At 38.6% G+C, this 25,304-nt stretch overlaps 1 protein-coding gene across 1 annotated transcript; it reads right to left on the reverse strand.

Moving 5' to 3' along the window:
• TRAPPC11 (trafficking protein particle complex subunit 11) lies at window positions 1–25,089 on the reverse strand. The gene is made up of 29 exons (XM_042871134.1): window positions 24,826–25,089; window positions 24,005–24,174; window positions 23,515–23,585; window positions 22,255–22,369; window positions 20,352–20,451; window positions 19,547–19,620; window positions 19,236–19,332; window positions 18,341–18,474; window positions 17,854–18,001; window positions 17,314–17,407; window positions 15,962–16,041; window positions 15,805–15,883; window positions 15,650–15,704; window positions 14,157–14,302; window positions 12,653–12,714; window positions 12,415–12,547; window positions 11,631–11,761; window positions 10,975–11,130; window positions 9,607–9,794; window positions 8,789–8,937; window positions 7,152–7,273; window positions 6,379–6,498; window positions 5,956–6,021; window positions 5,697–5,853; window positions 4,280–4,388; window positions 3,552–3,643; window positions 2,553–2,686; window positions 2,012–2,179; window positions 1–953 (listed from the first exon to the last, which is right to left on the reverse strand). The coding sequence occupies exons 1-29, from the start codon at window positions 25,027–25,029 to the stop codon at window positions 909–911; spliced, it is 3,399 nt and encodes a 1,132-aa protein (XP_042727068.1). The 5' UTR covers window positions 25,030–25,089; the 3' UTR covers window positions 1–908.
• Window positions 25,090–25,304: the final 215 nt, after the last annotated feature.

Raw genomic sequence — 25,304 nt, forward strand, 5'->3', positions numbered from 1 at the left:
TTTCAAAAGCACTCTGTTACAAGCTATTTATTAGAACTTCACTTTGACAATAAATAAGATATCCTCCAAGCAAAATGTCATTTAGAAAGTTAAACAACTGAAGTTTTCACAATGTTTGTTGTTTGTTCTTTTTAAATATGTACAGGATTTGTTGTATTTTAAACACCAGTTCATCTCTAGCTGTACAACAGTAGAATGTCTTTCTTTTAATTGACACAGAAGGGGGCTATTAAGACATCGTCAATCTGGACATGTGCAAAAATAATTCAAAACCACATTAAGTTGAGGTTGGACAGTCCACTTGTTATGAATTAATGAATCTGTTCATTAGAGCAGCTATTTCTGTACTCAAACCCAGATGTATGGCTTACCCAGAAGAAACGCCTTTCAGATTTACCCTTTTTAACAACTAGCAAGCCACTCAATCCCAACAACACAAATTAATCACTTGTCACTCATATGCTACTGCACAACCTGTTTTGCCCTTCACGCAAATGGCACAGAGCACATTTTTGTAAAGGATAATCATTTTCAGTGTTGTGAAGTGCAAGCCTAGCACTTCAACTTACTGTTAATTGTGAAAATGTCTTTTGGTTTTGGTAAAAGAGATTTGTATTTCTTCACTTAAACACTCAAGATACTTAATGTGCCTAGAAAGTAATACTTTTAAGAGTTTGACATTCAAAGTTACCTTCAAAAAAACGTTCCTGTTAAAGCACCAAGTTTTCCCCATGTTTCTTCCTTAAGACAGTCTATGAAAGACTTTTTTTTAATATTAGTTCTGTTAAGAGGTGTAATTAAAAACAAATAATTCTTATGGTTTGATCAAAGCCATGTTTCCAAAGCAAGCATTATGTATTCTGTGCAACTTCCCATCTTCTTTAAGTGCAGAGGTGCAAGTCTTGAAGTTATGCAGCTGCAATTGAGTTTTCATCTGCTTGACGACCCTGAGGCTTTAAGAAAGTAAGAATAAAGCCTGTTAACAGCCTTCATCTTCCACACAGTTTATGAAACTAACTTCACAATACATCATGTGGTGCCACACTTGTGTGCTGAAACCAAGTCTATCCTTATTTCTAATGATTTCCAGAAGTAGCACAAATATGAATGACAACCAACTGAAATTTGAGTTTGGCCTAGTGAGTATTTTGTTAAGGCTACAGCTCCTTATAACTGCCCTGTTAAATGTCAAGAGCATCTCCATACACATTCAAACAACTTTACACAAGGCCTTGCTGATTAGAGCTTTGAGTACTGCAGTATAACAAGCTGATAATGTATAAAACAGGAATGAAACTGCAAACTTCTTGGAACAGTTTAGGCAAAATCAGAGATGGAGAGAAAAAAGTTAAAGAAAAAAAAAGGAAAATGCACTCTTACAACAAGGTTTAGAACAAGGTGCTTTGAGGCCCTGACAACTCTAAAGCAAAAGGATAAGCATTCTGAACCCTAAAGAGATTCAACAGGAATGGTGAGAACGCTGCTTTTGAAGAAAAAAAGCCTCTTGTATTGACTTAAGATGACATCTCAACAGCCAATCTAGAAAAGCCACTGATAGGCAGAACTTCAGTTTTTACATGTGCTGTCAATCTCTTTTGGCTGAAATAAAACTGAAAGAATGCCAGGCCTGTGTCTTAGAAAAACAGGCTTACAGACGCCTGAACAAGTCCAGCTCTACTCATATAAACAAACTCTTCAGGTTCCTTGCTTGCTCAGAGTCTGACTAAGAAGTGAATACAATATTCTGGAGACTGCAGCAAGAAAACATCAAGTACTATTTTTTTTTTTTTTTTTAGAAGCACAAGATCTATTTGTCTTGATTAAGCTGTCTTCAGATCCACAATACTTAAAGAAAATCTAGAGAGGGTGATTCATGAGAGGGTGAGAGGATATGTTTTCAGAAGTTTAGGGAGGTGTAGAGTATTGCGGTGTTTCTAAGCCTCAAATCATAGAGGTTGCTCAACCTCTATAACTTTAGCCTTTGAACACATAACACTTCTCACAGTCTTACCTTTACAAAGATGTGTGTAGGTATGAATCGTCTGAGCAACTGATTAGTGAAGTTTGGGAATCGCAGCAAGTTAATATGAAGAGATGGTAACTGTTGATATCCAGCCATCAGAGGATAGAAGTTGTATAACACTTCCTGCTGCGTGCCAGGAAGGATTCTTAATCGGATCTTAGAAAGGAGAAAAAAAACACAAATAGGTAAGTTCTGTGGCAAACAGTTTACTATTTATGCTTTATTTATACGTTACTCCCAACCTCTGAGTTGGACAAAGTAAACTATGCAACTACTTTCCTCTTTTAGTTAAAGCTAACAACTTACAGTTCATAGCTAACGTGGTGTTTCAGTATGTGACACATAGCTCCTAATCAGGCTTCCATCTGACCTTTCTTATGAAGGAGTCTTCATGTGTCTTCCAGACAGAATTTACCATACAACATTTGCAAAATGAATTTGTCATCACTGAACATCAGTGCAAGTGTAATCAACATATTTTTCACTACTAATGAAACCAAAAGGATTAGGAAATGTGACATTTCTATACCTGCTTAAGGCCAGAAAACATGAACGCGTCACTGGGTTCCATTGACACCTCTACATCCTGGACTAAATTGGTCTTATTTTGCAGGTGATATCTCACAGGGAGGGATTCTCGAACTCGACCAAATGATGGCAGATCTTTAAAAAGAAAGTAATCTCGAAGTTAAAAAAGCACATTTAAAAGTTTCACACACAAAAAAAGCAAGCCTAGAGAGCAGTGAAGATTTTGAAATGAGAAAGTAACTAGACATCTCCAGCATTTCTCAAGAGATTTTCAAGGAAAAAAAAAGAGGATCAGAACTTTATTTGTTAGGTTTTCCACTTACTCAGTACCTAGTTACAAAGCTTCCTGACTGTTCACACTATTCAGGAATGCTAACTAAAAAAGCCACTTTGCTGCTGAGTATTTTCAGCTTGCCAAACCTATTAGATATTGTGATAGTCAAAATACATCAGGAAAGAATGACAGAAGATCAGTGCAAGTGAAAACAAAATGAAGAAATCACAGTAATTGTGTGTGTGCAATGAGCTCTGCACTACTGCTCTGCTCTTGTGCAGGTCGAGTGCCAAAAGAGAAACAGTTCACCTGCCCGTAAGCAGCTCCAGTTCTCCAGGCTGTTTCTTTCCTGGGAAGTGGCCAGGGTGTGGGTGGATGGAACAATTCTTGCCAAAGGCATCAAAAGAAACCCTACTGGGAAGGCTGTGTCAGTAGAGGTAATGTGGCCTGTGCTGCCACGCAATACAACTTTGTAGTCTTTTGAAACTGCACATTTACACACCTATCTTCCAATTTTTTCCTAAAACTGAGAAGTGAGAAGAGGGGCAATGCAATTCAAATAAGGCAATTTCTTTCACTAAGCCCATAGAACCCATCACCAATTTCCTGCCTTTTGCTACAGCAAATGCAAGGTACAAAATTTGATGCTGCAAAATGTAGCACTCATTTACCTGGGAAGATTTAAAACCTTTAGGCAGAACGTGTAGGTTACCAAATTGATATTACCTGTTTTAACATGGAGGGGAATGCTCTCTACAATTACGTGTGGCAGAGTGATGACCGTACTGACAACAGGTACACTTTCCACAGGTGAACTTCTGCAGAAGAAAAACAAACGTTTTGCAATGCAATAAGTGGGTATGCTAAAGGATCACCACTTATACACGACTAAAACTAAAATTACAGTAATTTCAGTGGTGGAAAAAAAAAAATCCCCTTATATTTGTTTGAAGTGAACACAAGTAGTGCCATTGCATTGCGATAAAATAGCGAAAGGCAAGTAAGAACACTAAACTGCTCTATATTCAAAACAACGAGAAGACAGATATACCTGAGCATTTATCTTTGAAAACTGAGCAAATACAAACCCAGAGTCAAGGGAGGGAAAATAGTTTTCCCATTTTAAAAGTTTGTTCATTTTACTTTCTCCAAATTACCACTTTGACTTGGCTTCAGGTGAAATATTTCATGGTTAGTGAAAACACAGTGGAAGGCTTTGTAATTAACCTAAGATCTTACAAAGAATAAAGCTTCATGGAACGTTAAAACTATAACCACATAAAAATAAGTGAAATAGGCATTTACTCCAGAGCCTAACCAGGTTATTACTAAGATCTGAATTCTAGACAATCTTTGTTACAGGAAGACCCAATACAAAAAAAGCCAAAAATCACCATCATTCAAAAACCAAAGCAGCTGACTGCCTCTCCCCATTTGGGCCAAGAGCTGCATACCTCTTCCAGGAAATGATATAACATCCAGTTGCCACTCCACCACTATTAGTAACTGGAGGACATCGCAGGCAAAAGCACTCACTGGCACTCTCACCTGTCTGTAAGACAACTATCAGCAAGATTTTGTTTAAAATCAATGCACAGTCAATACTTCCCACACCACTCATTAAGCCTAAACAGTCAGTATTATACAGACACAAACATTCAGACAAAGGTCTGCAAATCTATACCTACACCATACACAAATTCAATAAAGACCGTAAAGCATCCCAACACGTAAAAGGGTGGGATATACAAATATATGACAGCTTACTTTCTGGATTGCATTGTGAGGATTTTCCAGGTGGATACAGCACAAGTCTTTGCCAACTTAGAGTTCATTTTGCAATTGTTTTTGGCATGCAACAGATCAAACTCTACACTTCTCTTCCACAGAAGATTCCGAGACATTAGCATGTTTTAAAATGAAAAGCCAATACTTCAACACAATTGATTTTTAAAGAAAATAGTACTAAAAGATTACTTTGTTGTTTGTTAAGTCCTGCAAGGGGAAAAAATATCACAACAATAAAACCAAGGCAGCTGGATAGCTAGCATTTGAAATGGTTTGTACCTCCTGGCTGTTAGCTCTTTAGGAGCAACAACTTGAAGCTTAAGCTGCCAGAGCTAAAGGTGAAATATCATACTCTGATGACTAATGGACCTGGGAAAACCATTGATTTCTAGAACTGCAGTCTTGCAAGCTCTTGAATATGTAGGTATGCAGCTACCCCTCAGTTTGGCAGTCATTCAGGCTGCCCCAATCGCATTCAAAGTTCAAATAAAATACACATTTTCTATCTATTAATTCAGCAAATTTGAAAACATTTTCTTGAAGGTCTTTGAATCAGCTCTGCTATAAATACTCCATTTATTTGGCTTTAAAAGTTAACACTGTTCACTTTATATAAAATAAAAAAAGTATTTTTACTTCTAATTGTTCTGTCTCGCCTATCTAGCTTTACATTTTTCAGTTTCATCCACATGAAACATGGACATACAAAATTTCAGACTGAAGTGATAAATTGTTTACAATCAAAGTATACAAAGTTCATGTACAATGGAAATATTGCCAATCTTTTCAAATGTATATCTGTTGCTTATCAGAAGTACTCTCAGGTGCTTTCCCTTTTATCTCTTGTACTTAGGATTTTGATTCCACCTATCAAGTTTTAAGTTGATCAACTGTGAAGCAGAACTACATTTTGAACCTAAAGCCATTTAAGTTGTGTGTAGGTAAGTGAAGAAAGTGCTAAGCAGCTACTTCTAGAGTTTGATCAGCAAATCCTGTTTAAAAGTCATCCACACTTACTTTCTACTTACATTAATATTAAAAATAACATATCCTCATGACAGAAAAGAACCTAAGAAAACTTACCATTTTCTACATAAGATTCCAGCTGATCTACTGAGGTCATGGAAGCTGACAGCTGTAGCTGGCTGGTTACAATAGTGAGGGGCCAAGGAGAGGCACTCAAGATGTCTGTCATCAGTAAAAACGGTATATCCACAAAAACTCTGTCCAAGTGCTCCAGCTGTCAAGACATACACAAAACCTGGCTATTTCTCACTAAACAGGGCATGACTATTAGAAGTGGCACAATTCCATAATACCAACAACTTCCCAGAACACATACCTTCGTGGAGACAAATTTGATGGCAACGTCAAAAGGAAACACTGTTTCTATAGTTACAGTTTCATCCTGTGTAGGTAACAAAAAGAGCCAGAGGAAAAGAGGGAATAAGTTACATTCACACAACTAACATCAAAGGTTACTAATACAATTCTACTTTTAATCATCATCATTTTAAGTTCTTCCAGGGTTTTATTTTAATGTTTTATTTTTTTAATAGGGAATAAACAGCAGCTTTTTAAAAATTCTGATTACACTTACAAAGCTGCTCATCCTAAATTAGATCAGTATGGGAATCATTTTGCCTCTCTACGCCCCCATCTACTAGATGCTTTTAAGCATCTTGGAGATACAGTAATAAAACGCAAGACATATTTTTAACCTCAAGACTGAGCCTTCAGTAACTGGAGCATCTTTATACCCTACCCGGTGACATTTGCAGAGGATTTCTTTCCCTTCAACAGTAGTGTTGATCAAGTAAGAGACATAGACAAGAAACATCCTTGCACCAACTGTTCCACAACGAATGTATATTGGTTTTTCCAGCTGCAAAATGAAGAAATATTATGAGCCATACTATATCTAGGATACATCAGTTAGGCCTAGAACTGTCCAAAACTTTAGATCATCATCTCATCTGGACCAAGAGAGCAACAGTACAGTAAATGTTATTATAGATATTATTTTGATCATTAACTATCTCCTAAACTGCATGATCTTAACCACAGAGTACAAGATCTCCATTAGAGTAATACAGCTCCAGTTGCTTCCCTATTGATCATCTGCTATTTAACAGTGCCAGAAAAGAACCATTCCCATGTAACATAATATACCCAACTTCTGACTAACTAGCCACAACCAGAATTTGGTATAGCATCTGCATATTTGACTCTAAATTGAATCACACTTGCCAACTATTATCCATTGCCCAGTAGCTAGTAAATTCAATTAATAGTTGAGATAAGCCTCCTTATTTTATATCCTCTCAGCTGTATCATCAATACCAGAATATGCCCTATCCCTGGACCAGCCAAAAAGGTGATCTAGTTGAAGGAATACTAAATTACAAGTAAACATTGTGCAAACTATGCCATGAGCATTTCATTTAGCAGCTCAGAGAGGGGCAACTAAATACATTATGGAAGTCTTGCTCCCCATTTTCTTAACTGTGATATAGAAATAAGGTTGTAGGCTTTCACCTTTTCCCCTGGTTGCAGATCTCCTACAGGGATATCAGGAAGCAATGCAGGAAAGGAGTCATCACATGTGTCTGTTCCTCGAAGAGTCACTTGAGTTTTCTGAGTCAAGTTGGCATCTTGCCCTAGGATTAAAGACAGGCTTACATATCTATACATCTCCACACAGGCTTACAATCACTGAAGCATATAAGCAATAACTAAGAATAGGACATTCAGCTCAGAAAGCAACACACTAGGAATGAGCATTGTCATTTGGTTGAGAGAAGCTTTCTGAAGTACAGACTGAAGGGATCTGACAGCACCTTAGGTTTTTTTTTCTTTAAACACAGGGTTCACATCCTGCAGTTTTTTCCCCATTTTGTTTAGGCTAGAAGAAAAAAAAAGAAATCCTATCCACATGTTCCCTACTGTACACAAAATACAACATGATCACAACTATGTGACCTAGCTTTTCTTTTTATTTTTTGTGGAAAAATAAAAAATTAAGTTTCACAATCCTGTGATTGTTACATTTTCAAAAGTACAACTTAATGGTTTTAAGTCCTTTTAAAATTGTTCTTCCATATCTGCATTGAGAACAGGTGGGAAAAATGCATAGATCTTAAATGCCACTATTCTTCAGTCAAGGCTTGACTAGAATAACAACATTACTGCAATCACGTTGGATAAATTTCAAAGCAAAATGAGTCACATCTTGCAAAAAGATTTCAGCTGCAGAAAACACACTATCTTCACTATAAATGAAGTGTCAAATTCTAATTGTTCTTACTGCAAAATCAGCAAGCTCATAACGACCTTGTGCATCAAGTGCTAGGATTCATGATCAAAAGGGAGAGGGGAGGGGGGAAAAAAAGACCAACCGTTACCCACTGCTTTAGGAACCAAGCCCAAATATCAACTAAGTTTAAAGAACACCCCACTGATTTAAAAGGGAATGTAGTTCTATTTCAGAGCACACATTGCATCCTATATGCTAATAGCTTAAGAAAATATTTTTGCCTTTTCTGATAACCACAGATAGGCATACTCATAATACACTTTTAGTCTTCATATCTTGAAAACTGCCAGTAATAGCTGTACCCAGCTAACTGGAACAATATTTGCATAGTTTCCATCTCACTGAAAGGAATATAGTCTTCTTCACTGCTCCCCAGACTTTGTGGGGGGGAGGGAGGGTGAAGGAGAGGAGGAGGGAAAGGTAGTGGGGAAAGAAGAAAACCCACGTAGACCTATTCTTAGAACATGTTCATCAAGAGCAGTCTAATGCTTACCCCTCAGCAAAAAAAATAAATCAATGAAAAATCTCATAGGAAAATAAAAATGTAAACACTGAGCAAATTAAATAAGGGATTAGGAAAGAATGCCAAAGCTTCTATGCTCTCTTTCACACTTCTAATACCCATCTTTCATGAATGCAACACTACTGACAAGCAGAGGTTGAGATAACCATAACTGAATGAGACTGCTAGCCTTTCTTATCACTATTATCTCATCATTCCCAACACTCACCTTTGGCTTGGCCTTTAATTACTGCAGGAGAACCATTTACTATAGGTCTCCTCATTGCATAAAAAAAAAAAAAAAAAACAAGGAATCTATTAGGATACTGCTGGATTAAACAAAATAACCTGAAATACCTGGCTTTAAACCTGCAGTAAGCTTAACATCTTTGGCAACTGTCTCCTCATGTGACTCGATAGTCACAACCAAACAGTACATTTCATTAGTCAGGGCAGGAGGTTCATGACGAAGTTGAACAGAAATGTTAGGCACTCTAGAAATAATCCTTTAAAGAGAAAAGACTCAGTTATTGTATGTTTCTTAAATAATGAGTTTAAGCCTCGATTAAAAGAGATTGAAACAGCCTATTGTTCAGACAGTTCTGACAACTCCAGGGCTATTCAATTGGGAGACAATACTACTGAGAAGCAGCACGATGGTGACAATTTTAAAAATACTGAAATACTGAAAATATATACTAAAAATATTGAAAGCCCACTGGAAAGCATTAATAGTTCAGATTTTCTGCCGGAAAATAAGGAAGCACCCCCACCAACAGCAATCTGATTTCATTCTTTTGAATAGACCTAGTTAGTGTTAGCCTAGTTATTAATGATTGTTTTCCAACAAAAGATTCCCTTGTGCATACATTTTTGTGAGTATGATGGCTTCTGGTTTGCACAAAAATGTCAAAAATCTGCCCAGAGTTAGGTGAGGAGAGGAACTAACGCATATTTGGCATGATCAGAGATTAAGGTAAGGTTTAGCTGTATCTCTAGCTATCTGGAAGCTCAAAAGTCATGAAGAATGAAGATAGTATCTATCTTCCACCAGTTACGCAAAGATGTATTAAGAAGTTCACACTAAGAAGTCCCAACAAGTACATGATCTTCTTCTAGACAGTGATAAGGACTTCACAGAAGACCCAATGATAAGTTTTTCAATTTTTACTTACATTGTGCTTGCTTGAATAGCCAAACTATCCCAATGAACTTCATTATCTGGGAGCTTCGGCCTCCGCTTGAAGGAACGTGCTGCTTGCAATGCTTCTTGAGACGAAGCAGCATCTCCGCCTCCTCCTCGCCAGTTCAGAATCACACATCGGCCAGATTCACTACCCAAGATCAAATCCACAGAGGTGATCTGATAGATAAGAGTTTGAACACACTGTTAGCTTTCTAATGTTGTGATTTGAGATCACTCATTGTGATCCTTCCAGTACTCGAAGGGAGCGTATGAACAGGAGGGGAAATGACTGTTTGCATGGGTTGATAGTGGTAAGACAAGGGGGAATGGTTTTTAACTAAAACAGAGGAGATTTATGTTGGATATTAGGAGGAAATTTTTCCACAAGGAAGGTGGTGACACACTGGAACAGGTTGCCTAGAGAGGTTATGGATGGCCCATAACTGGAAGCATTCCAAATCCAGGCTGGATGTGGCTCTGAGCAGCCTGGTCTAGAGGCTGGTGACCCCACCCACAGCATGGGGGGGGTGAAACTAGATGATCTTTGAGTTCCTTTTTAACTCAGGCCATTCTATGTTTCTGTGGTTGTAAAAACAGACTTCTAACATAAGTATTTTAGTTGTACCTATATATCACCAAAACGCTTCCGGGGGCTTTGCTGACCGAAGTCATACCACCTCACCACCACAAAATTTTTATTTAATAAAAAACTGTAGTGGAAAAGGATCCAGGCTCAAAAGGGTGCAACACAGGGGCACAACTCCATAGTTGTGTGTAAATATATACAGATACACTTTTCTTAAAAAAGCAAGAATGATGTTGTATAATCAATGAATATCAAGATGTTATGAAATAAACAAGAAAGTTAGGCAAAGCAGATTATAATAATAAAAAAAGAATAGATAGAAAGCTTACCCCTATCCTGGGCTCACCCACAAAACACCAGCAGAGCAGATCTCCAGAAGAGATCCTTCCCCACTGGTAGCCAGCTCTTAAATAGGTCTAGGAGGGGTGCAGCCAGGCTCCACCCCTTCCTGCAGCACAGGTGAATTGCCTTCAGCTGTGCTCCGCTGCTGACTCATGGCTCGCCTCAGGTGATCCATCAGAGGTTCAGGCCGAGACTCAGCACTTCCCACACAGATGTATTGCACATTTTAAAAGCCTGAAATAATACTTAAGTTTTTTGTGTTCATCTTGGTATTTGCAATTAAAAAAATTTTATACTTCCTTTTGACATTTGGTTTCAAGAATGAAATTCAATCATTTTGAACTGCAGTGTCACTCATAACTGATGTGAGATTAAAGAGGTACGTTTGCAGTTGTAAAAGTATGAAAGGTGTACAATAAATTGACAAACCTCAATCTTCTTCCCTACATCTTCAGTTTTTGCAACAAATTTGAATGCGAACTTCCTTGTTTTACCAGGGACTAAGCACATTGGTCCTTGTGATGACTGTTCTAGAATATCGCTTTTTTGATAAGCTTCTTCTACCACACAGTATTGGTTGTAATCCTGTAGTGGAAGCATGGCAAATAACATTGGTAGTTACAGACTTGAGACATTTTAATGTTAGCATAGCAGACATTAATGCTCTGTGTTACTGGATAAAGATATAATGGTTCTTAATGTCTCTCTCATTACTGAAGCTAGGCTTAGCAGGTACATCACAATGCAACTTCTTGTGAAAAAGCATCCATGATATTCACTAGCGTAACTTTATGCAAAAACACCACAAGAAATAAGACATTAAAGTTTCAGAAGGATAATTTTGAAGTTTTACAGAAGAACAGAGATACTTTACTATTCAAACTGGATTTGGGAAGATAACAGAATATCAATATAGTAGTCAAAAGTGATAATGCAAAAAGAAAAGACATCTTCCCAACTGAACTTCTAACACAGGTTTTGGAAAGGCACTTCAAATAATTTTTCTTTGGCTGAAAAGGCTAACAGACAGTATTCTACTCTTATCATAAGTTTCTCTCATTAAGTCAGAACTAAAATATGATTACCTGGTTATTGAAACTGATGCAGAGCTTAGAAAACCTGATAGGATGAGGACAGTCAGCTCTTAAGTAAATATCAAACTGCACAGGAACATCAACATGAAAACTTGGAGCGAGGAATTTTGCTTTGCATTGCACTAGAATTCAAGAAAAATGTTGTTAAACTACACCACTAAATTCCAGAAGCACTCTTTCCCCTAACAATTATTGAAAAGAATTGTTCTGCGTTTATGCAGACGCGAGGCAGGTTTGGCTACCTGCACTGTCACAGAAAGCTACTTGTCAGCACTTGGTTGAAACCGCTGCAAAGGGGAACAGAAGCAGATATTGAGCAGAAAAACAAAACCTGGACACTTAACTACACTTCTGCAGGTAATGCTCCCTCATGCCCTCTTCCCATGGAAGGCAGCGCTTTGAACACACTCTGCTTTTTCCTCAGAGTTCTGTTTCAAGAACAGAAGTCTGTCAAAAAACAGTTTACTACTTCCGCCATGTATAAAGGCACAGATGGCCACAGCTGGAAACTAAGAGGATTTGTCCACCCACCACACATGAAGCTCAAAACAATTTTTTTCCAGTAGTCTACATTGAGAATGAGATCACTGGTCCTCCCATTGCTTCTTAGTCACTCAGATGAAGAACAGTAATGCTCGCAAGGTTTATATTTTTGCTGACCTTAATATACAGTGTATATTTTGTCTTAATTAGTTGTGTCTTTGAGATAACTACACTCACATTTATTTATTTATTTTTAACTTCCTGTAAATTTGCTGGAAGACTCATTACTTACCAAATGGTATGAAATCTTGGACTTCTATTGTAAAAACATTACTGCCTGCCAAAGAAACACGGTCAGACCACAACTTTTGTGATGCTTTCACAGCAGCAGCATCACAATCAGGTTCAGGATCAGGGCTCTCATTCTGTATCCAGATAGAAGGTTATAAACAACAAAAAAAAATAGGTTACCAAACACTGATCCCCTTCTTAAGAACACGTGAAAGGGTAATAGGAGATTTAGGGCTTACCATTAGAACTTTGATCAGATTTTTCTCTATTCGAGATTTCTGATCATCTTTAAGAGTAGATGCTAGCAAACAAAACAAAACCAAGGATTACAAACACAGAAACATGTTATTTTACTATTTATTTTCAACTTTAAAATAAACACTTCTTTTTACTTGGATTTTGGAAAAAATATTTCGAAAAATAAATCCTGCCCCCCAGATTTAATGTGCATCCACAAAGTACTTTGTTTTCGTAAGTTCCTCCGTTTCAAGTGTTCTCACTTATTTTCATTAGAACAAAGTAAAATATTGTTTGGTTAGACCAACACTTCATAACATTTCTTGGGATTTTCCCTTGGTAAGAATATCTACAGCTTCTTGTTACTGTTATTTAAAAACAGGTGAAATAGAGAACAAATATCTGAGAAGTACAAGGAAACTTGGATAAGATTAGAAACAGCAGCTCAAGGCAGTGACCAGAGGAAAAATAGACCAATTAAAAAAATAAGTGGTCTTCCCTTGAAAAACAAAGGTAGTTTTGTTTTAATTATTATTCCTTAATATCAAGCAGGATAGCATGCCTAGCTAAGAGAAGAAAACACTTCTACCACACGTAACCTCAAATTGGTATTAGTTGGCAAATCAGAGCATGCAAGGGTTATTTCTGCAACGTCAAGTAGCAGCTATTATAAAAACCAGCTACCAAGTAGCTACTTTAAGCCACACTTTTTCCTTCAAAGATAATGTATGCATATTTTACCAGCAGAATTCCAGTAGAAGATTTGATGAGCATATTTGTCATTTTGAAGACCAGGAAAAAAAGCCCTGGCTTTGTTACTTAGTGGAAAGCACTTCTCCTTTTAGCTATATTAAATTTCATACCCTCATCAACAGAACTCAGGGATTTTCTATTATTAACAATTTTAGCAATACAACTGCCAGCCTGAAGCAAAGCTCTGTGCCTCAGATACCCTGATGGGGTCTATCTGAATACACTGAATTGTTTCAAAGGGACCCTAAAGACAAGTCTGAATATCACAGATGTGCTGTGAGCAGGGTTGCCACCCACTAGATCAGGATGCCCAGGGCCACCATCCAACCCAGGTTGGGTGAGCACCTTCAGGGATGGGGCAGCCACAGCTACTCTGGGCAATCTGTTCCAGTGCCACATCTCCCTCTGTGTAAGCAATTTCCCCCTAGTATCTAATCTCAGTTTAGTCTCTATTAGTTTAAAACCTTTACCTCCTGTCCTATCACTACATTCCCTGAAAATGAGAACTTCCCCACCTTTCCTGCAGGCCTCCTTTACTTACTGGAAGGCCGCTATAATAGAAGAGCATGAAAGCTCAGTTTCCTGCATCTGAGAAATCAGCACAGGCATGTATTTACCTATATACACACCCTTTGCAGTCTAATACAAAGCAATGTAAGCACTGTATCTGGCAATGCTTTGTCAGACTGCCATGCACATATGGACTTCAATTTTTCTACACAGGCAAACTGAGTACATTTCTGAACACAGTACCTCTACCCAATAGTTCCAAAGAGTATGTTATATAATCCTTTATCTGGGCCATCAGGTATGAACACTTGAGAGCTGTCGTCAGGATGGAAGTGAGAAGAGTCCACCACCCTTCACTGCGATATTCACACATAACATAGTCTAACAGCCTGCAAAGTATTGAGAGGAAAAACAAATTACACACTCCTGTATTTTATGACACTCGTTTGTTATCATTAACATAAAAATTATCTTTACTAAAACAAGCACTAGATTAAATCCAAGTCAACTACTTGTATATGGAAGCATATATCCTAGTAAAAGTTACTGTAAAGAAATACACCGCATGAACTTTCTATCTCAGGCTAAAATAATTTTCACAAGAAAATAGGAAGCCTCACCTGTCTTCACACAAAGAAGAAATAAAATAACTGAACAGACAAGCCATAGTCTAGCACTGTTATTAGAAACACACACAAGTGCTGGGTGCTCTACAAGCTTCCAGGAAATCAAGCCAAAGACACAGAAAAGCCCCTTTCCAAACTGAGGAATCTTAACATTCCTCATGCTGAGACGTTTATTCTTCTTTCCATGTCCAGCTCCCTTCAAGGGTTTCAAGGATCTCCAGCCAACATACACAAATCTTTATCAGGCAAACCTGGACAGCATACTATGGCTTTAACACTGAGCAATTCTCACTTAATACTCACAATGCAGAGAAAGGATTTGGTTTAAAAACAGTTTCTGCACACCTAACCACAAAGGAGTGCCTGTTTAAAACTCATCCTTGTTCACACAAAAATCTGGCTTGATACAAATTGATCTGTTTATCCCACCCTATTTTTTTCCTTTTTATAGCTTCCAATTAGCTAGTAAGAACACTAAGCATTTCTTCTAGCCCAAACTACTCTTCAGAATATGCAATCTTTGAAACATAAAGAAACATTAGGAGCTCCAACTTAATATGATCTTGGCTGTTTCCCCTTAAAAATAAAGATAAGGAACTAAAAAGACACCTTCAGAAAAGCCAGTAGCTGTACACCTCAGTACTAAACTTCCCCAGCTCTGTAGTCATTAATAGGAAAATGACACCAAAAGAAAATCTTTCTGCTATTTATCTTGTTACATAAAACAAAAGTTAAGTCCAGTTTTTTTGTTGTTTTTTTTTTGTTTGTTTGTTTTTTTAATTCTGTAACTTCAAAGTCCTTACTCTGTACTAATTCAATTCAGAAATCATTCCTGGGGAGTGAAACAGCAATAATAAAGACCTGGCCACAAATGCAATTGTCAACCACAATTTACATTGGAAGCTATCCTATTCTAGCAACTGACTTATCACATCTGCTTTCCTTTCTGCAGTAGAAATTGAGTTGATACACTTCAAAGCTCATGCTTTGATTAAACACAGGTACTAGCAGCATCTCAGAAAAGCTTCCAACACTACACCACATCAGTAAGACAGGACATCTCAGTGAGAAAAGTAACGTGTAAAAGAAGCAGTCAGGGAAGGTACTTACTTCAAAGCTTTGGCATAATCTTTAGCAAAGTAATATTCTTCACCCATTTGAACCACTGTTTAAAAAACAAATCAACAAGAAAGATGTAATCAGACTACTGCTGAAAGTCTTTGTAAAAGTGAATTTAAGAGATGCATCTGATTACTTATACTCACTCAAGTGACTTTTCATCCTTGGACATTTGTATTTCTTGAACTGCGCAACAGCATTACTCAACAGGGTAATTATTAGCTCCTGACAGATAAAATTAATATTGTCATACATGTAATGTTAGAGTTATGTCAAAAAAGACTTCAACAGAATAAGACTTACTGAATGAAGGATATTTCTTTCTTTCAGCTGGAGAGATAAGATCCCCATCTTCTCCTTTTCAGGATCAGAAAGATCAAAGCCTGCATAAGACAGTGAATAATCCATGACCCTGGAGTTTTGTCTTCAGGCCTGAAGGGAACTATTTTTGTGGTGAGACATCTAATACAAGGTCCAATGCAAACACACTCAAGTCCTTAAACATTCTGTTTCCTAGGAGATGGATACAACACTAAGGACTTATCTCCCTTGCTCTAGAAGACAAAGTCTGGATGAAATAGCTCCCATCTTGCTCAAAAGAAGTGGCCTGAAGCTACTATGTTTTCCTGTTTTTGAGTAAGTTAACCAAGTCTTTAGACCGCATTTATTAGTATTTAGCACATGTTAAAAAAAAAACTGTAGCTCCTTTCCTATATTATCTCAAGTAAGAATTCAAGCTCATATTTCAAGAGACCGCACACCCTTGCCTGAACCCGGAATCATAAACAGCTTAGCAGGTAAAGTTTCTCTTCATCTGAACTGTTTAACTCTGGCAGTAGACTTCAACATTTTTGAACAGTAACACTTGAAGGTAGAACAGGTCATACTAAGGTACTTACAGAACAGGAAAGAAGAGGACAGTGAAAAAGTTACAATGCCCAAAAGACAGAGGAATAAAGAATAGGAGACAAGACAGCCAGAGAGAAAAGGAAGGCAGCTAAAAAAAAATTAGTCAACCATAAACATACATATATAAATATATTATGCATGAATAAATACGAATATGTGCATGAATAAATATGCATATATTTGAACTCCAGATAAAACTACTTCTTTAGCAAGAAAAGAACAAATTCCCTTCTTAGAAGAAAATCTAGTCATGATATCCTCTCAAACCGATTATAAAAAAAATCACAAATATTCCAGAAAAAAAAAATCTACAGCTGACAAGAACCGATGGAATGATGAACTTACAGCAATTCAATTCAGGAACACTGTTACTTTTGCCAGTTCTCCACTGTCTCTTTCCCAGGAACACATTCATTGCAGCACACTGATTGCAAGTCAGCACTACAAACAGCAGCAGCACTTCAGTATGGCCTAAGCAGTTTTGCTGAACACCCGATTCTGCATAAGCCTGACATTCTTTTTTTAAGTTTGTTAGAGAGATCAAACATTCACTGAGCTTCCAGTTGACATCTGGTGATATGACATTGAACGTCACATCACCAACTAACACAACAGTGAGTTCTCAGCCTTACATCTTGCTTTGTGGAAAAGGGATTACGTGCATATGCCTGTTAAGTTAGTTGGTAGTGCCAGTGAGTCCAAAAGTGTTTGCCAGAACTCAACAGATACAAGACACCAAAACGTACTTAATGTTCCCTGCCGCCATGGTCTCTGCCCATAGAAGTCAAGCACTCCAGTCTGTGTTTCCAAGGGATCCGGGTTGGGATATACCACAGAGGACTGTAAATTTAGCAAATATGGTCATAAAAACAGCTTTATACTTTGTGTTAAAGCATTAAAAGTGTTTTGACGCGTCAGTATAGGCACACACACAAAAGGAGCTTCCTTTAAAACTTAACCTGGCAGTACACAGCAGTATTTTTATACAAGTGGAAGTATACTGGAAAAACAAAACAATAAGGTTCTATATACCCAAAGATATTTTAACTATTTTAGACATATCAAAATAATTTGTACTAAGATAGACAGTAATTCATTTGTTCATGATAATAACCTTACCAATATAAAATCTAACAAGTAATTGCTAGTAAGCATTTGAAAAGAAATAATCTTTCTTTTTTTTTGTTAACATGTATTACAGAATATTCTGCTACAATTTGAGAATATAACATTAGGTAATTCACTACCTGGTTACCTGCAAAGCAGTTTTTCCCTTCCCAACTTACATCATGGTTACAAAGCATACTCGCTAGCTGTTTCCGCTCCTGAGCGTAGTAGGCAGCTTGCTGGTAGTAGAAACCTGGATTCTGAGTTTGAATTGCTGTCAAGCCCAGCTTAATTGCTTCATCAAACAAGTCACCAAAAGCTTGAAACCTATAAAAAGATTTTTATAATTAAGTTTAGGTACAGAACAGCAACATGAACCAAAAGGGGCATTTCAGCTAAAAGTTCTGGTTAGTCTTAAGACAGACAACGTTTCTCTGAATTTTTGCATTTAATTTCTACAGCTGCATTTCTGGCATACCCTGCTCTTTCCCCATGAAAAGGTAATGATAATCGATCCAAAACAAAAATCAAATTATACAGCTTTTATGTAAGAAAGAGGTGCACTTGTTCATAAAGAGCTCAGAGTTTATCTTACCCAGACAAAACAGTGAGCTTCAGAAAGTTATACGTAGGAGGTAAAACAAGCATTACTAAGCAAAAACATACTGTTTAGACATCCAGGCAGCATGCTCAAAAGCCAGTTCAGCACTTCCTATTTTTTTCTTGCATAAGTCTATATGTTTCCTAAACTGAGCAATTGCATCCAGTGGAGTATTGTGTTGAAAACAGAGGCGACAGATCTAGAAGAAAGAAAAACACAATCTATACTAACTTAATGTATTTCTGAAGAGTTCAAATAGCACAGGAAATAGAGGAAGAAAAACAGATGTAAAGTGAAACCCGAAGCCATGTGGTTCTCTGTTGCATCGAACGTTATTTTTGTTCCCTTCTCCCTCAAATAACCAATAGAAGAAAACTCAGCCAATTCAGGATGGGGCTGCAGAGTCACTAGAAAGAACATTAACTTTGCCTGTAGTCATTTCAAGAAGGAGAGGTGGAATTTGACGGAGTCCAACCTCAGGATCATTTAGAATGGTATAAAAGTACTGCCTCACTTAAATTTCCCCAGAATGTCAGCAAAGTATGATCTGATTCTTAAAGGATTACTTTACTTTCCAAAGAAGGAATAGCTAAACTACCGTGGTTTAAGTTTATAACAAAAATACTCAAGAAACAAGTAACTCTTATTTTCATGCCCCCTGCACAAAGAAAGAACTAAAGGGGTCCAGTCTTCAAAATGATGGCGTATCAAATTAACTGTAAATCCTCCAGATACTCATTTTCAGTTAAGGATCTTTTTGTGTGGAATTCAGTCTTTACGAGTCTGAGTGTAACTTGTGCCCCATTGATGGCTGTTTCTAAACTACCTCCTTAACAAAACAAACAAAAACCCCACAAAACAGAACACTAAAAGGTTTATACATTGAAGATGCACTAAGTAATTAAATTATTTACTTATTTTAAGTACAGGCTGTGGAAGATGAGAATGAACGCTTGTTACCTTGTAGTTTATAAATCCTGCCATGGTCTTGATTTCCAGCATGTTTGTTTCATGAGCCCTCAACTCATGTACAAGATTATATGCAGTCCTGTAATTTCTAAGTATAAATACTTAAGTTAGAGTGAATTCATACAAGATAATACAATACAAGAACATGATTACTTACATCAGAAAACAGAGTCCTTTCCAGTTAAGAAGGTATCTCTTACTTACACATTGAACTCATTTTGCATTTGAGAAAGTATCCAATGCTAAGCTACAGGCAGATAATTTGGGGTTGAGAGGATGGGGGAAGACTACACAAGCCTTACTTGAGAGCATTCTGCGTATCCTGTTTCAGCTCACTGAAGAATGCTATTTTGAACTGGTGTCTAACAAATAGAAGCTGCAAAACACAACCAGCATACATCATTCAGTCATCTGAACATGTCTTTTAACTACAAATCAGATACAGTTGATAGTTTCAGAGGTTTACAGAACAGAGCCACTGGCTTTAAAGACTGCCTGTGCAATTATTTCCTAGTTCTCTGTGCCACCATGACACAGCACTAATCAGTCTCCAACAGACTGAATCTGCACTAAGCTTCTCACCCTGGAAAAGGAGAGAAGCTTTGTAACACCCCAAAATTTTAACATGTTTGTTCAGAACATGACTGTTGGATCCCAGCTTCCAAATGAGAAAGAGGGAGGCTGGCAACCTCAACAGCAGTTGTGCACCTAAGTAAATATTTGACAATTAAAAAGCAAAAGCTAAACATAGAGTTCAAGTTTGAAGTTGCTAAGGATATAACTTCCCACAGGTTGTTAAGATACTACATTCAAATTGGTTAAATCATATAGATAGTTGTTCTATGGAAATTAGAGAACTTCATTTTTGGGCTATGATTCTTTCTTCAAGATGCAAGGAAGACAAAAACTGCAGCAAAACCAATCAAAATCAAAGTTTATCTTACAGAAAAAAAGCCAATTAACTTGCTACACCAAGAGAGAAGGACTTCTAAATTGGATGGAGGCAAGGAGCGAAATAAAAACGTTTAAGCAAAAAAACAGCCCTTATTTTCCTGTTTCTACGTGCAATTCAACTTGCATAATACTGCAAAAATGGAGTAACATTACCTGGTGAGTGGTTTTGTTCAAGAATTCCTTATGAGATTTGACTCTTCTTATTTCTGTATAATAGTAAGTCTGTGCATGCTCATAGAACGCGTTTTCCAATCTGCAACAAAGTTGCTCATAAGTTTCACTGTTTCTCTCACATACAAGGAATCGGAGTAACTTCCCAGTATTCCCAGTAAATTACTTTAAATCATGCTTATGCTAAGCTTGGCAGAAATAGCTTGAAATATTACTACAATCTTCTGTAAGTTACCACACACAGTAAGTGCACGCAGATGAAAACAATTCACACAAAACCTCACGGAGATGTGGCACAAAACAAAGGAGCTTTGAGAGTTTCATGTATTGATTTCTAGCACAACAATCTCTGATATTTAAGGTGAGAAAGTCCACTGATAAGCTGTCAGGATTTTGCAAGGCAATAGAAAATGGAGATCCCTCAGTCAGAGCAAGCAAACCTTGCAGAGGCTCCTGAGATAAGGAGGTCAAAACTTTTCTTGTCTGGGCTAAATGGGGGAGGGAGGAATGGAAGGCAAAATGTTATATAGGGTAAGAAGATTATGAAGGCAAAGACCAGGTCAAACTTGTGTCCACAAGATAAAGAGCCCAGTGACAAGTCACGGGGGAAGAAGAGAGACAAAAAGGCCCAGAGCACTGAATACAGTACGAGGTGAAAGAGGACTTAAGTATGTGCTGCATGATCAGGACAAAGAGTAAAATCAACCAGAGAAAAAAAAAAAATATCAGAGAACAGGAAAGAAATGCATTCCATAGCAGGGCCACAGGTAGAGAATAAAGGATGAAGTACCAGAGCTGTGATTTAGCTGAGAAGGGATGACTACGGCTACAGGCTAAAGGAGATCCCAACTCGTGTTCTATTTGCCACACAACAGAGAGGACGGGGATGGAAACAAAAGAACAGAGCACTGAACAACTGTAAGTTCAGACAAAAAAAAAAAAAAAAAGGAAAGCATGATAAATTATAAGTGCCTAGCATACTTATGTTAGCACCATGTAGCAGCTGTATAAGACAGATCAGCCCACAGGGAGAAGGAGAGTCCTTTCCTCAAAAATAAGTATATTTTACTACTACAAAAAATGTCAATACAACTAGGATCAGAAACTCTGTACATGAATATATAAACATTAAAAAAAAAAAAGTTGAGTATAATGAGCTGTTAATCCCTAACAATATAGCCCTACCTTCAAAAAGCTGGAAATAGTAATGAATTGCCTTGGTTTGAGCTTGTGTTTTTAGACTCTCTTCCCTGTTCTGTTTTTTTTTTTTTTTTGTCTGTTTTGTATTGTTTTTGTTTTTTTTGTTTTTGTTTTAAAGGTCTTGGTAATTTATTTGAAGCTATACACTCTGTATATGTTAAAATAAGAAGTGTGATGAATGTAAAGAAATGACAAAGATAGTATTTGCACTCAGAAAATTACTACTTAGTACAAATACCAAGATATCTATACTGCCAGGAAGTGGAGGTGGGGAGGAGAAAAAGAAGTGCAAATATTTGCTAGTAGAGTTACAACTAACAAAACATTTGAGGGGAAAAAAAAAAAAAAAAAAAAATCAGAATCAGCACTGATAAAACCATGAAAGAAGTAGAAAAGTCTGCTTTCCCGTTATCTGACATGAAGAGGGGAACATCTTAAGATACTTAACGATATTTCTTTGGAAGCCCACAGAGCAACATCTCTGACATCATCACTCAATCCCACTTAGAAGGGGGAGATCTGTGGGATTCATCAGCTTGCAGAACAACGGGAAGAATTCCAGTGAACAGATGAAACACACAGTGCTGCTCTACAGCAAGCATGCCAGACAGCCATCATCTCAGCCTGTCAACTCTCACCATCTCCATTGCCACACAGAGCAAAACAGTGATTTACAGTCGCTTACCTTATAATATAGCCAACAAGATGATCAGTGTGTGGAAGCACAAAGAGGGATTTTCCAGAAAGGTCACAAGCATTACATAAAGCTGCTGCCCTCTCTGATGCAATAACGTCTTCCCCTAGCGAAGGCAAGAAAATCACAGGTAACACTATGTGGTGTTGCAGTGTCAAGTGACCTCCAAAATCTCAATCAGTGCAAGGTACAAGAAAATCTAACAAATTCCTTCTTAGTTCTCTCTGAATATTACATGCTTCATCCAGGGGACCACATTACACAAACCTACTAGGAGTGGTTTATCTAGCACCAAGGTGTAAGTATGACTATTCCTTTCCTTAAATTTCTGATCTGCCTCATAGAATTGAATATCTTCTACCTTAAATAAAATAATGGCTTGCCTGACACTGCAAATATGCACCTAGAGCTGAAACAGTGGTTCTAGAAAAACAAAAAATTAAAACACATCAAGTTTCACCGCCCCACTTCGACTCGTGTTTTTCCTCTACATTCCCTACTTCGGATCTCGACATTAAAAGGCTTCTTCAGTCCAACATAAAAAACACTGGATTTTCTTCAAATCCAGAGAAGAGTAGCAGCCATCTGAGAAATACAACGACTTCCCCACCACATCCAAAGTTGGTGTAAGAAAGGATCATTCAAGATGTGACTTCCACAGCATTTACCTCTTCCAAGGAAGTTCTTGCACAGAGAGGGAAAATGTAGCAAGCAGCAGGATGGCTGGGAAGAAGCTTTATATTTTGCTTAAGTTCACTCAAAAATGGCACTTAAAGAATACTCAACAACATACCAAGCACAAAAGCACTTCCCAGTGCTAGCTGAGAATGCATGCATGAAAAATCACAAGCTGTCTTCTCTCATGCTTCAAAGTTTCATTGATTAATACAGAGTTCAACTAAAGGTTTCTGCAATTACCCTCAGCTCTGAGCCCTCTCATTTTTTCTTGATCTCAAGGAAGCTTTAAAATACAACTTACTATGAAAACACATTGTTGTGGGCACTACACTAACAAACCATTTTTGATACATAGTATCAACAGATGGGCCAGATCTGAGAGTAAGTAATTAAGGATGAAAGTTTCACACATTTTTCAACTGCACTCAGCAGCATCTCCCTGCAGCCTCAATGTATTTTGTGTTCAGATGACATCATATCACGAACTGCAGTTAATGCAACAGACTACAGTCAGCTCAGTCAGCCTTTCTGAAAAATGAGATCATTACAATTACATACAAGGCTTTCCAGTACCTGGAGGTAATGGAGTTTTTTTCTGAATCAGGACGACAGCAACTTTTGTATTTCTTCCTTGCAAACTTTGCCTAGAATAAAAATAACATAGCTCATTAAGGCTTCCCTTCATATTTGTGAATAATCAGATAAAAGTTCCATTTCAGTCTACACAGAAGCAATGAAAGCATGCTACATAAGAAATAAAATTGAAGAGAATACGCCACATCATCGACAGAACATGGTGCTCAACCCTTCATCAAGATAAGCATAATTGTATTGAGTTTAGCAAACAACACTTCAGAAGCTGTTTTTACTTAAGTACTTTACCAAATAAGCCATACAAAAAATTCCTTTACTTGTAGCTGTACATTAAAAAGCAAAAGTCAAGATCCCCTTAATTTGCATATAAGAAGATTATATACGTAGATGTTTTATAGCACAGAAAAGACCCCACAATTTACACTTCACCAAATGCTTGTAGCACCTTACAAAGGAGATGGAGCACTACCTGACTATTTCAACCCGAGTGGCACATTCTGACTGCTTTTCTTTCCACTGCGGTTCATCCCAGTCCAGTTCATAGAACACCACCACAAGTGCAGGAACTAAATTCAGGTGTTTGTTCATCCAACCTGTCTTCAGGATCCCTTTTGGAATATACCACTCGTAGGAGGTCCTCTGAAAATATTGAGGTGATTAGAACAGTCTACTAAAACCATTCACTATCTGTTTTAGTATAGGGGAAAAGAGGAACTGGCAGCACATTCTCGGCCTTTGAGGCTACGGTTCTTAACTTTCCTTTACAATCCTTCCCCTCAAGCCTTTTCTTCCTATCAAGTAAGACGCACCTCACCCCCCAGCAACAGGGCCCAGCACCAAGATAGCACCCAACAAATGACAACAGGTACCAGGCAGACTCAGTAAAAAAGGTTAAGCACCGAATGGTAGAAGCATATAACGGTTTGGGTGGGAGGGGACCTCAAAGCCCCCCACCCCCTGCCATGGGCTGGGTGCTCCCCACCAGCTCAGGCTGCCTGGGGCCCATCCAACCACGGGCATCTCCAGGGATGGGGCACCCACAGCTGCGTGCAGCAGTTCCAGCACAGAAATGTATCTTGGTATCCAATCCAAGTCTCCCCTCTTGTAGTTCGAAACCCCTGGAGCCGTCACTGCGCTCCCCAATGAAGAAGGGCCCTCCCCACGTTTCTGCGAGCTCTCTTTAGGTACCGGAAGGCCCGGAGCCCTCTCTTCTCCGCACCCAACAAGCCCTGCTCCCTCAACCTGCCTCCACGGGAATCGGCCCTCGGATAGGCCCCAGCCGCTCGCTACCTTCGTCCGGCACTTGGGGTACTCATGGTCGCCGGGCAGCACTTTGAAGGAGATGGGGACGCGGTCGGCCCTCCGGTTGGCGCAGAACGCGTCCCACACGGCCCGGTGCACGGCGTTGTACACCACGTCCAGGCCGGTGAGGGTGACGAAGGCCATAGGCCGGCAGCACAGCTCCACCGGCAAGTCCCACTGGCTCGGAGTCATCCCGCTCCCCGCAGCCCCCGGCCGAAGCTGGAGGCCGGAGCTGCAGCTGGGCGCCCGGCAGCGCCGGCACCGGCGACAATCACGGGAGGTGGGGCGGGCCGCCGCCTCAGGAAGCTGGTGCCGGCCGGGAGACGGACGGCAAAACTGACCAATCGGCGCTCCCGCGGCTCCGCCCGGCCGATCAGGGAGAGCCCGCCCCCGCGCCGGAGCCAGTCCGCGAAAGGTGGAAGAGACGAGGAAGACAGGAAGGGAGCGCCGATCGCGGCGGGGGCTCG

The sequence above is a fragment of the Lagopus leucura genome, unplaced genomic scaffold (genome assembly GCF_019238085.1).
Source record: "Lagopus leucura isolate 7727_CA_CO unplaced genomic scaffold, USGS_WTPT01 Super-Scaffold_100004, whole genome shotgun sequence".
NCBI lineage: Eukaryota > Metazoa > Chordata > Aves > Galliformes > Phasianidae > Lagopus > Lagopus leucura.